Source organism: Phoxinus phoxinus, assembly GCF_949152265.1.
Source record: "Phoxinus phoxinus genome assembly, chromosome: 22".
In the NCBI taxonomy this organism is placed as follows: Eukaryota; Metazoa; Chordata; class Actinopteri; order Cypriniformes; family Leuciscidae; genus Phoxinus; species Phoxinus phoxinus.
Window position 1 is genome coordinate 8810960 of NC_136897.1, and position 14670 is coordinate 8825629.

The 14670-nt window shown below is 40.9% G+C and overlaps 1 protein-coding gene across 1 annotated transcript; it reads left to right on the forward strand.

The window, feature by feature from the left end:
• Positions 1-1285: 1285 nt before the first annotated feature.
• On the forward strand, positions 1286-14470 carry dnase2b (deoxyribonuclease II beta). The gene is made up of 6 exons (XM_079598422.1): positions 1286-1515; positions 1676-1844; positions 2006-2084; positions 4772-4933; positions 5023-5220; positions 14134-14470. Exons 1-6 carry the CDS (start codon positions 1412-1414, stop codon positions 14466-14468), a joined length of 1047 nt encoding a protein of 348 aa, XP_079454548.1. The 5' UTR covers positions 1286-1411; the 3' UTR covers positions 14469-14470.
• The last annotated feature ends 200 nt before the right edge of the window (positions 14471-14670 follow it).

Below are 14670 nucleotides of genomic sequence, written 5' to 3' on the forward strand. Positions count from 1 at the left end.
CAACATTTCATCTGTCCAACTGCTCCCTTTACCACCCCTCAACCAAAGTTCAACACATTTTTAGAGGACTGAGAAAATCAGGCCTGATCTGGTAATATCTCAGTGTCAACAGAGTGGTTTAGGAACTGGTCATCTCTGCAAGATTTTAGCTGTTCAATTCAGAGTCAGTAACATAAGCTGAGAGAACCTGTATATGTTGTGTTGTCTTATGCCAACAGCCTAAACAAATTATACTCTGTGACAAATAAAGGTATTCTGATTATTTTTTATGATATATATGTGATATATAGATATACATGTCACTTACACCATTATATGATAATTGAACTGAGCTGGATGATGACATCACTGTTTTCTCCAGAGCAGCTATATATAACTTAACTAAATTAATAACTTTTTTACAACAAAAACTAACCTGAACTTACTTAAGCTGGACTATGACACTAGTTTCTTCTAGATCTGATGTACAGCAGAAACAAACTTTGTTGCATTATTTTCCTGTTATCACTGTAAATCTGCTTTGAAACAATCTGCATTGTAAACAGCGCTATATCAATAAAGGTGACTTGACTTAACTTGACTTGATTATATGGCGTCTGCTTCAGGGGGGGTTTGTGGACTGTCAGTTCATGTGTCTTGCTCTGGGCTAAAATAATTCTGGCATTAGAACTACCTTTGTTTGAGGGCAAGCCAAAGTACGGTCATTATGCAAATGTGTCACATGGGGATTATGTACATCACAGAAATAATGGCAGGAATACAAACAAAGCATCTGAGGAAAGTGTTTTGTTTGAGTGATTAACTGTCTTTGTGTGGACTTTGTGCTTTGTAACTTTGCAATAACAGCTATATTACACACTAAAGGAAAGGCAACATTTGTCTAATAAGCTTTAATAAACTGTTCCATTTATGTGTGTGTATATATATATATACACACACACATATATAGCCTACTATATATATATATATATATATACTATTATGTACTATACTATTATTCCATATGTCTGGCTTTACTGGGTCCATTTATAAATAAATAATTTAAATAATTTAATTCATGCACACAATTATAAATAATAATGTTAAAACTCACCCTAGGGTTAGGGCATCAACAAAATCACTTAGTACTTGACATTAATTTACACAGTTTAGGTGATAAATTCTAGATTTCTAAACCAGATTTCTGATTCTACATTTCTAAAGAAACGGTACATTTCCAGTCTCTTCCATAGAAAACTAAGACTGCTTCTCTGTCTCTAGATTACAGCTGCGTGATATCGGTCATGAGACACACTTCCTCTGTCTCAAATTAGAATGGTTCGATTTCTCAGCTCGTAATACGACTGAAAATGTCATTCTCTGTTGTAATTTGAACAGGAAATGTTTGGTTCGCTTTGAATAACAGATTGAAATGTTCATGTTGTTTCAACTCTGTGTGTGTATCTTGTTGTTTTTTATCGGTTTCTCAGAGGCAGTGATATCCTGCTTAAATGAGAATGGTCAGCCAGTGGACTGGTAGGTTAAAATCTTTGCTTTCGGGTTTTGGCTTAGTTTATGATAACTCATTTGACAGTTGCTGTTGACATTAATCTTATAGCTATTCTCTATAATGTGTTATGTACAGCAATGTTTAACTACTGTTTGCTATTGTAACTCTCTTATATTATTTTAAAAGGTTTATTATTTACAAACTTCCCATTTACAAGATGGATGTTAAGGGAAGTGGAGTAGATTACATGTATCTGGATCCGTCCGTCGTGGATTTTCAGATGAGTAAACATATAGTCAACAGCAGCAAAGGAGCTTTAGGCAGAACATTGACACAGCTTTACTCTGGATATACAGTAAGAAGCTCTTTGAATACTATCATTGCTCCGTGTTGTTCCTAAGGATTGTTTATTAAGAGGCACTTCAAATCTTTTAATTCTTTCACTCTATTATTGCACATTAATAACATTGTAATGACATAGTACTGCACACAGATTACTGTACTTTTACTTTTCAGTCCAACAGCTCAGTCTATATGCTTTACAATGATGCGCCACCAGAACTGAAGTACCCAAGCAAGTATGGACATACAAAAGGTAATTTTGTGTGAATACTCACTAATAACATGCGTTAGGGTGGCAACAGATACAATATATACTAGTACCATTCAAAGGTTTGGGGTTGGTAAGATTTGTTCATGTTGAAAGAAGTGTATTATACCTAAAATACAGTAAAAAAAAAATGTCAGCTGCCATTACTTCAGTCTTCAGTGTCACATGATCCTTTAGAAATCATTCTAATATGCATTATAATAAACATTCATTTTTATTATCTGTCAGGATTTTGTTTTTGTTTCTGTTCTGTTTCCCTGTCATATGTTCACTAAGCTGCATCCCAATTCAGGGGCTGCATACTTCGAAGGCCGATTGCGTCTTCACTGCTGCGCGACAAAGGCTGTCCCAATTCGAAGGGTTCTTTAAATGCATCCTTTGTTTCACGTGAAATTAAGCATACAACAGATGAATCCTTATTGGCCTTGCCTACCCCAGAATTCATTGCACACCAGTGACAACATATATATATTTTTTTTTAATTGCCAAATCACGCTTTTAAATGTAATATTGGGTTTCAGCTTACGCAAACATCTAACGATGCAAATGTACAAAATAAATAAATAAAAACTTTAAAGCGGTTCAAATGTTGACTTATATCTTACTAAGATGCGATACTGTATATAGTTTATTAATATTTATTATATACAGAAATGGACCAAGGTGAACATATTTAGAGAGCTTGTGAACCCTGATAGTTTAATGCAACTTTTTTTTTAAAAAGTCCCGTACAAACGTTACAGTCACTCATCAATGGCAGCTGTCACAGTTGCTAGGTGACAAGAACAGTCCTCCGTTGGATAGACCGTCCCATTTAACAATGCTCTGCCAGACCTTCGCGGCCTTCTAAGAATGCTGCCTCTGAATTGGGACACAGCTCTAGTGTGTGCCAGATTATTACTGATTTTGTTCGTCTGTTGTTCCATTAGCTAACTCATTAGTTTTACTGCTTAATATATTTGCGAAAACCATTATGTTTTATTCTTTGATGAATTGAAAGTTTAAAATAACAGCATTTATTTGAAATGGAAATATTTTGTAACAATGTAAATGTATTTTTAATCTTTAAATCATCATTGCTGAATAAAAGTATTAATTAAAAAAAAAAAAAAAAAAAAAAACATAACCCCAAACTTTTGAACAGGAGTGTATTTACAGACTCCAAAAACAATTTTAGAATTGTGGTGTTTGTCACCTATACTGACCTGCTGTCTCTTCCAGCATTCAGAGTTATGGCACAGTAACAAAATAACATAAGTTGTGTTGACCAAAATCATCAATTGTTGACATTTTTCTTTTTACATTTTCTAACCGGTCCCCCCATAAAGCAAGTTGGCATTATTGCAATAAAGTGATACACATTTTGTCATGAAACTCTAGATTCTAGATGACGCAGACTGATAGGTCCTTAAAGTCCCTGTAAAGGCAATAAAATAAAATAAAAATCTAAACACATTATAAATGTTAGAAATATATTGCTAAAACACATTACAAAGACTGTGAACTGTGAAGTACTGAATTGTGGAGTTAGACCGTTAAACAGTTCCTTTTCGAGGGAACTCGCACTGCGTCGAGAATCTACACTTTGGGGAACGCCTTCAGCATGACGCGTCTGAGGGCCCTATGGAACTAGTCCAATCTTGATTGGTGTTGTGTCATGACGTCGCATGTGCAGCGATGCGGAAGCTATAAAAGGACCCCGGATCATAACAGCGTCAGCTTTTTGCTCTTCAGCAAGTGCTCTGTGTCAAACTGTCTGTCCTATTTGGTGTTGTTTGTCCCATAAGAATTGTCCCAAATAAAGGTCTGCATTGCAATATGGAATCTAGTGGCTCGGATCTCGTGTTTGCCAAGGCAGCGCGAAGATTGCGAGTCTACTCTGCAATAAAGATTCTGTGGCTGGGATCTTGCGTTGCCGAAGCTGCGCTTAGATAAGGTCGGCATTGCAATACGGAATCTATAGTGGCTCGGATCTCGCGTTTGCTGAGGCAGCGCGAAGATTGCGAGTCTACTCTGCAATAAAGATTCTGTGACTGGCGATTTCCGAGGCAGCGTGTAGGGCGTATATCTCTCAGTGTGGCGCAGTGGGCATTTCGTTCCCCAAAGTGTCGATTCCCGACACAGCGCAAGTTCCCTCGAAAGGGAACGTCTCGGGTTACGACTGTAGGAACGAGATGCTGCGTCCCTCGGCCACACTTCTCGCGCTCCTGAGAACGACTTGCTTCGACCAAACAGAAGCTGACACTGTTATGATCCAGTGTCCTTTTAGCTTCCGTATCGCCGTCACATCACGAGTGATGTCATGACGCAACACCAATCAACATTGGACTTGTTCCATACGGGCTTCAGACCCGTCATGCTGAAGGCGTTCCCCAAAGTTTTCCCTTCTAAGGGAACAAGGGTTACAGTCGTAACTGAGGGAATAATGCATGATCATTCAAAAATATTACTGGGTTTCTAACGATACAAAGCTAAATGCAAATGGGTGAAGTGTCCCTTTAAATCCAAATTCAAATTCACACTCCAGCTCTCTCTTTTGTTTTTCTAACATTAATATCAGAAATTTTAGCTTCTGATTTGCTTGGGCCATGTGAGTAATCAGTTATGGATAAACAAGGTTTCATGATGAATTGATTTATGACTAACTGCATTGCCGTATTTGATTTCTGCAGGAGTGCTGATGTTTGACCAGTCTCGGGGATTTTGGCTCACACACAGTGTTCCTCATTTTCCTCCATTTCCAGAGAGAAATTACAGTTACCCATCTACAGGAAAATACTACGGCCAGACTCTGCTCTGTATTACATACAACTATACACAGTTCCCTCAAATATGTGAGCACATACTATGCTTATTGTATAAGACTAGTTTGATTTATTTTAGTGCTCACAATTCTGAAATAATTATTCCTTTCTCTTAACAGCATGGCAGTTAGCATATCTTAATCCACGTATGTATAACTGCTCCGTCCCTGGGGCATTTCGCCAAGATATTGCTGTAATGGCACAAATTTGTGATGGTAAAACACCGGCCTTAAAAAACAGGAGGAGTCTGCAGAAGCTGAAATCAGTTCGAGGGCAAACTTTTCTCAGTTTTGCCAAATCACGCAACTATGTGGATGGTGAGAGCTCTTAAATGTAAAAAACTCTTCTGCATATTTAGACTGGTGGCACATCATAGCAGTTTATTGACATTACATTATTCCAAAGTACATCACTGTGCTTAAGCAACTATTTACATTGATTATGTAAGCATGCACAAGACTCAAGTTCAAAAAATGTTATGTTTTCTGGAGTTATTTGTTTTCACATACATTTGTATATAGTATATTACTACAATGTTGCATTGTATACCATCATGCTATACACACTTATACTGTTAAAGCTGTATTTAGTTAACATTAAATCTGTTAAATATAAACCATATAATGTAGGTCTATCTAATACTTTTATATTTTAACTAAACTAAATTATAATGTAACACTTTTGTTGTAAAATCAATCTTACATGGTAACAAATAAAATGTCATAACATTAGTTTACAGCAAACCATACAATAAAAAAAATACTCTACTGTGAAATTAATTATGGTAGTTGTTTAACTGTATATTAAATTACAGTGTGCTTACAGCAGTGCAAAGCTAACGTCTTGGTTACGTATGTAACCCTTGTTCCCTGAAGGAGGGAACAGAGACATAGTCGGACATACCATACTGATTGTGATCGCTTTGAGAGACCAATCTACTTCGAGTGTAACAAAAGGAGCCAATGCACATTGGTATGCGATAATGGCGTCAGCGGCTCTGCCTCGCACCGCAAGCATATAATGGGCAGCAGGTCAGTCGCATCTTGTTCTTTTTTTTTCGCTGAGGAGCCGAGCGGAGCCCCGAGTAGGCGGGGGTCCAGCAATAGTGGGTGACGGCACTACTTCTCCATTCCCTCCTTCAGGAAACAAGGGTTACATACGTAACCGAGACGTTCCCTTTCAGTTCGGTCACGTTCAACGTAGTCAGATGTACCGTACTGATTGGGATCCCAATTAACACGCCACCTAGTCCTGCCACCTTCCAATGCCTAGCAAAAGCCTCCTGACCTGATACCCCCGTATTTATTGAGGCGGAGATGGGACAGGGCTTAGGCCAGGGAAGTCTACTGCATAACACTGGGAAAGCATGCCCTTTCGGTGGAAAGGGAGACGCTGGGTAAGCCACATCCTGCCCGTATGAAGGTATCATGTAGAGGTTACACATATGGACTGGGTCGTTTCTGGGCAGTACAACATATGGAATGTCACTGAGGTGGCTCCGGCCGATAGCAGGGGGGAGACTCGCCGCAGGGAGCCGTACCATGGAAGAATACACATATAGGATCGCCGCAGGGATCACAACATATGGGACACAGTCTAGCACAGGTTCCACCAATGCATACGAGTGTAAGGCCTGGCATCGGACGCTCCGCCACGTCCGTTGCCGAGTGGTGCAGTACAACCGCTCAGGAACAGTACAACCACTCGGCTCCGAAGCGAAAAGCAAAGATCTGCTGTTCATTATATGCTTGCGCTGCAAGGCAAAGCAGCTGATGCAATTTTGCATGCAAATGTGCATTATTACACTCGCACTCTCAAAGTGATCCCAATCAGTACGGTATGTCCGACTACGTCGAACGTGACCGAACTGAAAGGGAACCACAGTATGCATATTTACATTATTCGCAACCAAATCTGGTAGTTAAAAAATTAAATAAGAGGTATATTAGTATCCCCCTCCTTGAACTGACACCTTACCGTGGTGGAGGGGTTTGAGTACCCGAACAATCCTAAGAGCTATGTTGTCCGGGGCTACATGCCCCTGGTAGGGTCTCCCAAGGCAAACAGGTCCTAGGTGACGGGTCAGACTAAAAGCGGTTCACAAACCCTTTATGCAAGAAGTAAAAACGAGGACCGTGACGTCGCCCGGCATGGTGCAGTCGGGGCCCTACCCTGGAGCCAGGCCCAGGGTTGGGGTTCCTATGCGAGCGCCTGGTGGCTGGGTCTCCCCCCAAGGGACCTGGCCGGGCTCGGCCCGAAGTAGCGACATGGGGCCGCCCTCCCGTGGGTTCACCAGCTGCAGGAAGGACCATAAGGGGCCGGTACAAAGTGGATCGGCGGCAGTCGAAGGCGGTGGCCTCGAGAACCCGGTCCCTGGACACGGAAACTAGCTTTAGGGGCGTGGAACATCACCTCGCTGGCGGGGAAGGAGCCTGAGCTTGTGCGTGAGGTTGAGAGATAGTCGGGATCACCTCCACGCACGGCTTGGGCTCTGGAACCACACTCCTTGAGAGAGGATGGACTCTTTACTACTCTGGAGTTGCCCATGGTGAGAGGCGGCTGGCTGGTGTGGGTTTGCTTATAGCCCCCTAGCTCAGCCGCCATGTGTTGGAGTTCACCCCGGTGAACGAGAGGGTCGCTTCCCTGCGCCTTCGGGTCGGGAATAGGTCTCTCACTGTTGTGTGTGCCTACGGGCCAAACGGCAGTGCAGAGGACCCAGCCCTCTTGGGAGGGGTACTAGAGTCTCTGGGAGGGGTACTGGAAAGTGCTCCGACTGGGGACTCCGTCGTTCTACGAGTGAGGGAAGGATAGAACGGGAGATTGACAGACGGATCGGTGCAGCTTCTGCAGTAATGCGGTCGATCTACCAGTCTGTCGTGGTGAAGAAGGAGCTGAGCTGCAAGGCGAAGCTCTCAATTTACCGGTCAATCTACGTTCCTACTCTCACCTATGGTCATGAGCTGTGGGTATGACCGAAAGGACAAGATCCCGGATACAGGCGGCCGAAATTAGCTTTCTCCGCAGGGTGGCTGGGCAATCCCTTAGAGATAGGGTGAGGAGCTCGGTCACTCGGGAAGAGCTCAGAGTAGAGCCACTCCTCCACACGCTGGAGGGATTATGTCTCCCGGTTGGCCTGGGAACGCCTCGGTGTCCCCCCAGAAGAGCTGGAGGAAGTGTCTGGGGAGAGGGAAGTCTGGGCATCTCTGCTTAGACTCCTGCCCCCGCGACCCGGCCCCAGATAAGCGGAAGAAGATTTATGTATATATATGTATTTATATTAATGTCATGTATGGTTGTAGTAATCATAGTAATCAAAGCACGACGAAAGAAGTAGAGTCGGAACACATTATTCATTAAATCCACAACAGAAAACTAAGGAGATCACAAGAGAAAATGTAAACACCGCCACATTAAACTTAAGGTATGCTAACACAACAACGATGTAGCCTAATAAAAACAAATGACAAAGTTTTCAAAGCGATCACCGTTCACAAGGATCTGTAAATCCAACTAAAAACGCTGTTTTATGCATGCCAGGCCAGTAGTTGGCTTTGTAAAAAAAAATAAAAAAAAACACACACCTATAGACTGAGCACGTACTAAGCAAATCACGTACTACGTACATTTTTGTTGTTTACATGGAGTGGGTAAAGGTGTCATTTTCAAAACCTTGCACTTTGAAACCCGGTTTCAAAAGCTTCTGTTTTCAGACCCACGTTGTCGTGTAAATGAAAGGGCAAAAATATAAAAAGTTTTTTTTTTATTTTTTATGGTGTTGTGTAAACATGTATTAATTCCTTCATAACATATTTTATTAACTAATAGTGTAAATCAATGCGTTAATTACCACAATGGGTTGAAGCCATGTACTTCAACTTCGAGTTGTCTGCTTTAATTATTCATTAGCTAATGATTTGCAAATGTATCATTATGTTATGACTTTACACATGCCATTAACTAACTGTTAATATGTCATTTTGGTTTTAACATCCACTAAGCCATGGATTTCAATTTCCAACCATCTAACCAAGATTTCACTGAGTCCGATGAACTGCCGCATCTAATATCTTGTTGTTCATGCACAGGAATATGTCAGGTTAAGTTTGAGGTCGTGGTGCAGCCGAGCACTGCTATTTCATTACACTGACTGGACAAAGACAATAGTACCCATTATAATCAGTGATACTACACTGGATGCGGCGTGACGCTACACGACAAAACCTCGACAGTAAACTGATGCAACATTCTATTTCTGACGTAATCCGAGCTCTTGCACTACTTTGTTACGAAGGACAAATGGACTTGCAATATGCTGTCATGTCCAGTGTAGACAGCTGGTCTCGTCCAGTTTAAACACAGTGTAACAGCGTTCAGGAGTTCAGATTCTGGTGTGCTGATATTTGTGTGCAGCCCAACTTACCCATCTTTCAAACACATTTTCTGACATAACATTCACTGCATGTGCAACTGTCAAAACCCATAAATGGCATATTACTTAACAATTAGTTAATAGTCATGTCATGTGCCTCAACAAGTAAAGTCATAACATAATGATACATTTGCAAATCATTAGGTAATGATTAATTAAAGCAGACAACTGGAAGTTGAAGTACATTGCTTTGACCAATTGTGGTAATTAATGCATTAATTTACACTATTAGTTAATAAATATGGTATTAAGAAATTAATACATTATGAAACATTTAATTAATAATAATTCATATATTACTTAATCTATTATATAGAATCTTTATTACCGTATTTTCCGGACTATAAATCACACTTTTTTTCATAGTTTTGCTGGTCCTGCAACTTTATAGTCTGGTGCGACTTATATATCAAAATTAATTCATACTGACTGAGATGAACCAAGAGAAAACATTACCGTCTACAGCCGTGAGAGGGCGCTCTAGTTGGCGGAGTTGTTCAGAAGCGACACACCGTGGAAGAATTCAATGGATTCAGGGTTGTGGAAATGAGATGAGATCGCGAGAGCTTGGTGAACTTTCTTACCGTTAACTTGTTGGACTCACTGGCTTATGTTAATATAGCCTATTCAGCCTCCCAGTTATATGTTCTTTATGATATTGTGTAGCTGAATCAGGGTGTGTTAGTTAAGGTGTAACTTAACTTAAAGGGATACTTCAGGATTTAGCATTAAGCTCTGTATCAGTAGAAAGCCAGTGTTATTTTCGAATTATTGTGCTCCCCCCTGCCTCATAACCCCCTGAGATGAGATTTATGTATTTTTAGTCTGGAAAAAAATACTCATATGATGCAAAAATCGTCATATTGCGTCATATGAGGATTTTTTGGCCAGAGGCTTAAAGGGCACCTATGACATTTAAAATGTTCCTAATGTTGTTTAGGGAGTCCCCAACAACAGTTTTACGTGCATGCAATGTCAAAAAACACTTTTGTTTTCGTATAATATGCATTTATTTTTACCTGATTTGCTCACCGACTCCCAAATGATTCGTTCAACGACTCATTTTTCCAAACCCCTCCTTTGCGCGACGCTAATCTGCGATTGGTCAGATGACCCAGCAGTGTTTACAGAGATAATACTTATTGTTTAACACGGAGTACAATGATGCTTTTATCAATTAAATCGTGTTATAATAATGATTATAGTCCACTGCTTTGTAGTTTGTAGTAAAAAACTAAAAATAAGATAAAGAATTTAATGTTATGTTAGCGAGCATAGCCCAGAGTTCATATTGTAAAAGCACAATCAGTCCTTGTTTGCATTAGCCCGATGCATAAACATAAAGTTTTTACAAAAAAAAAAATGCAGTTACGTTACTACGAGGTATTATTCTATTCTTTAAGACAACTCCGAAAACAACGACAAACACTTCACATATCTCAATACAATTGCCATTGAAGACCAGAAGCTAAACGGTGCTTACACAACAAACAAAATAATAATTAAGCATGCTACATAAAACATAAAAGCAACAATTATTAATAACACTTACAGGTTGTGATACGGAGGAGGAGGAAGCTGATGCAAATACACTTGGAACTGAACCTTCCTTCAATATCAGCCGGCTCGCGAATCCAAGTTTGATTGCATTTAAGTTGGTAAAGCAATCGTCTTCAAAATGGCGCGAACAAAGCACAAGGCTCGGACTATACTTCTGTGGTATAGTTATATGAATTGTAGCCACTTAGTCTTCAAATGCTCCTCCTTGTCGCACTTCAGAAGTTCAGAACACAGCGTCTCGTCGCCATGATATTTTCCCTGGCCTTGGAGCACAATAAGTGGGCGTATCGTATTCAAATAACTTGACAAGTTGACGTCATCTAGTCAGAGAAAAAGCTTCGGTCTTCTAACGATTCATAAAAATGACTCCGAGTCGACTCTTACTTTTGAAAGACGATAACTTTATATACGGTGCACTTTCATATTTCATACTTTGCAGGATGTTTTTGTTCACTTAGATCTATGTTCTTCGGTTGTCCATCGAAATCCGATGATGACGTCCACGCCTTTAACGGTGAGTTCTCTGGTGGCTGAACAGTCCTATCCTGGACCCACAAGCTCTATTGCAGGTGGAGCATATGTATGTGATGGTGGTGGTGGTAACAGTGGCAGCTACGGCTGCATTTCTCCTGGCTCGCTTCTGTTGTCTTCTGGTTGTCCTCTCCACCTCTAGTGTACGAACCCCATCTGCACACAGCTGTCGCCAGATGGTGCGGTCAGCAGCAACATCCTCCAGATCCTCAGGTCTGATCTTACACTTCCTCAAGGCGTTCTTCATCTGATCTTTGTAGCGCTTCTTCGGACCCCCAGCTGAGCGCCGGCCATGATGTAACTGGCCATATAGTACTCTGCGGGGCAGCCGATATGGGGGCATCCTTATCACATGCCCCAACCACTGCAGTTGGCGCTGGGTAATCATGGCCTCAATGCTTCTGCAGTTGGTCTTTTTAAGTATTTCAGTGTGAGGCACACGATTACGCCAGGTAATCCCCAGAATGCGTTGAAGACAGCTTATGTGGAAGTGCTCTAAGGACTTGATGTGACGGCTGTAGGTTACCCATGCTTCACAGCTATAGAGGAGGGTGGTAACACAGACCGCTTGGTATACGGCAACCTTTGTGGAGGGATGAAGGTTCTTATTATGGAAGACTCTACATCGAAGTCTCCCAAAGGTAGCTTCATTGTCGATGCCGCTATCCTCAGAGAGAAAACTCCCCAGATATTTAAAAGATGGTACTACTGACAGCTGTTCATCTCCAACAGTGAAGGCAGGAGCTGTGTGTGGGACATTGGTACTCCATTGGCAGACCACTTCTGTCTTGGTGGTGTTGACAGTCACCCCCATCCTGCTGTACGCCCTCACCGCCACAGCAAGGACATTTTGAAGATCCTCCGGAGTATGGGCCACAAAAGCACAATCATCTGCATACTGCAGCTCCAGGACCTGCTCTCTACTGATTTTTGTTGTTGCATGTAACCTCCTAATGTTAAAGAGGTTGCCATCTAATCTGAAGTCCACTGCCATACCACTGTTGTTTTCCATCTCATTGTGGAGAAGCTTGGTGACGCACAGGAGGAAGATGTTAAAGAGCACTGGCGCTAGCACACACCCCTGCCTCACCCCTGTGCGTACAGGGAAGGGCATGGACTCTTGTCCACCTATGGTCACCCGAGCAGTCATCCCATCATGAAATTGGCAGATCACAGATCTATGTTACACACTACATGAAAGGTACATTTCAAAATTCCATAATAGGTGCCCTTTAAAACTACAGCCAGTAAAAGGTGATGTTTCGCACATGTATTCAACCCGTCCATAGAGGGAGGGATCTCACTCACAGAATGTACAAATAGTGTCAGCCATCTTTTATTTGGAAGCTAAGCTAACAGGTTATTATTCTGTGGAGAAAGCTGAGTAGTAGGGCTTACCATTTTCTTTTTCCCGGACATGTCCAGCCGTCGAGATCGTCCAAAATGTCTGGGATTCGGCTTTTGCTTTCTGCAGTCGCCATTAATTGTTTACATGCACACCTTTTGTTTCAATCTAACTGAATTAATTCCGATTGGTGAATCTGAATGTAGTGTAGTGTTTACATGAACGCTAAACAAGTGATCGGTTGAAAATTCCCTCTCCTCCGCGAGAGATACGAGACCGGTGCTTGCGTCTCACAGGTGCCGCTCATCAGTAATCACGCCACCGGCCTCACGTCGTTCTCCCGCGGCCGTCAGTCTCGTCCTGCTCGCCACAGGAAACATAATGAATTTATGACGCATTTTTTGACTGATGCTACGGAGCGACTTATAGTCCGGAAAATACGGTAGTTGCTGATGCAGTAATCATTAATTAATGGTTTAGTTCTTCATGAGTAATACACTAACACATGATTATCTGTGCATCAGCATAGTGTTTTGTAAAGTGTTACCGAAAATTAATACATATTGTACCTTTAACAGCCAAGGGAACACAGGCAAACCAAAACAGGGAAAACAGAACCAAAACACAATCAAACTAAATCAAAACAGAACATACATGTTACGAATCGATACATACATACATATTATTGTTAAACATAAGAAACCTTCTGTGAAACACAAAAGCAGAAATCATGAGGTTGTTTTCAATGCAATAGCCATGAATGAGAACTGAGAATTTCAAGCTTAAATAGAAGCCTCATTGCTTTCAAAAATATAAAAATGTCTTAATGATTTTGGTCTGTATCTTAACCAAATCTGTTACGTCCACTTCAGTAGATTTGAAGAATAGCAAACAAGTAGCACGGACTACTTTAAGAATACATTTATGGTACTTTAGCATCCTTTTTTAAGCATGAATTCATCAGTCCCATTCATTGCAAAGAAGAGAAAAACAGACACAGTCTTCAAAATTTCTCCTTTTATGTTTCACGGAAGCAGGCTTACTAGGCAAGACTTAAATAATTAAAGCCTTTATTTTTAATACATTATAAAGGTATTTATAATGTATGTTATAATGCATTATATATTTTCATAAATAACTGTAACCAGAGTTTGCAGATTCCTTGTTGCATCTGAAATTTGATTGTCAGAAGGTGATCAGTGAATAGATAAATGTATTATACAGTATGTATGATGTATTATAACTGTGGTTGATGACAGAATTTTTGGGTGAACAATTTTGGTTGAACTATTCTTTTAGCATAAATAATTTGTTTTAGGATAATAAGAAACTTATTCCATGCTAAATGCTAAACACTCTCTACAGATATTTACACAGGTTGGGTGGCTCAAGCATTAGGGACAGATCTGCTGGTGGAATCGTGGCTGCACCAGGCACATCAACTCCCCTCTAACTGCTCACTTCCCTGGCATGTGATGAACATCAACAGAGTTTGTCTCCCAGGACCTCAGATGTTCAGAAGCTACGAGGATCATTCTAAGTGGTGTGTGTCCTATGCTTTCAAAGACCAGTGGATATGTCTGGGGGACTTGAACAGAGACAGTGGTCAGGCTGGCAGAGGAGGTGGGCTAATATGTTCTCAAAACACAATCATTTATAAAGCTTTCCGTCAGGCCATGGCCGGGTATAAACACTGCTGAAAAATACCTTCAGTAGACTGAACCAGCTCTGGACTTTGGAGCATGCATTATGACAGGTTTTTTTTATACAAGTTTTGACTTTAACCTAGATGCAATTATGAAAGTTGCAAAGAAAACATAATGGTAAATTTGATTAGATGGGGGTGGGGATTTTTGTGGTGGTAGTCTCCAAAAAAAAGGAAATATGTGACTATACATGTTA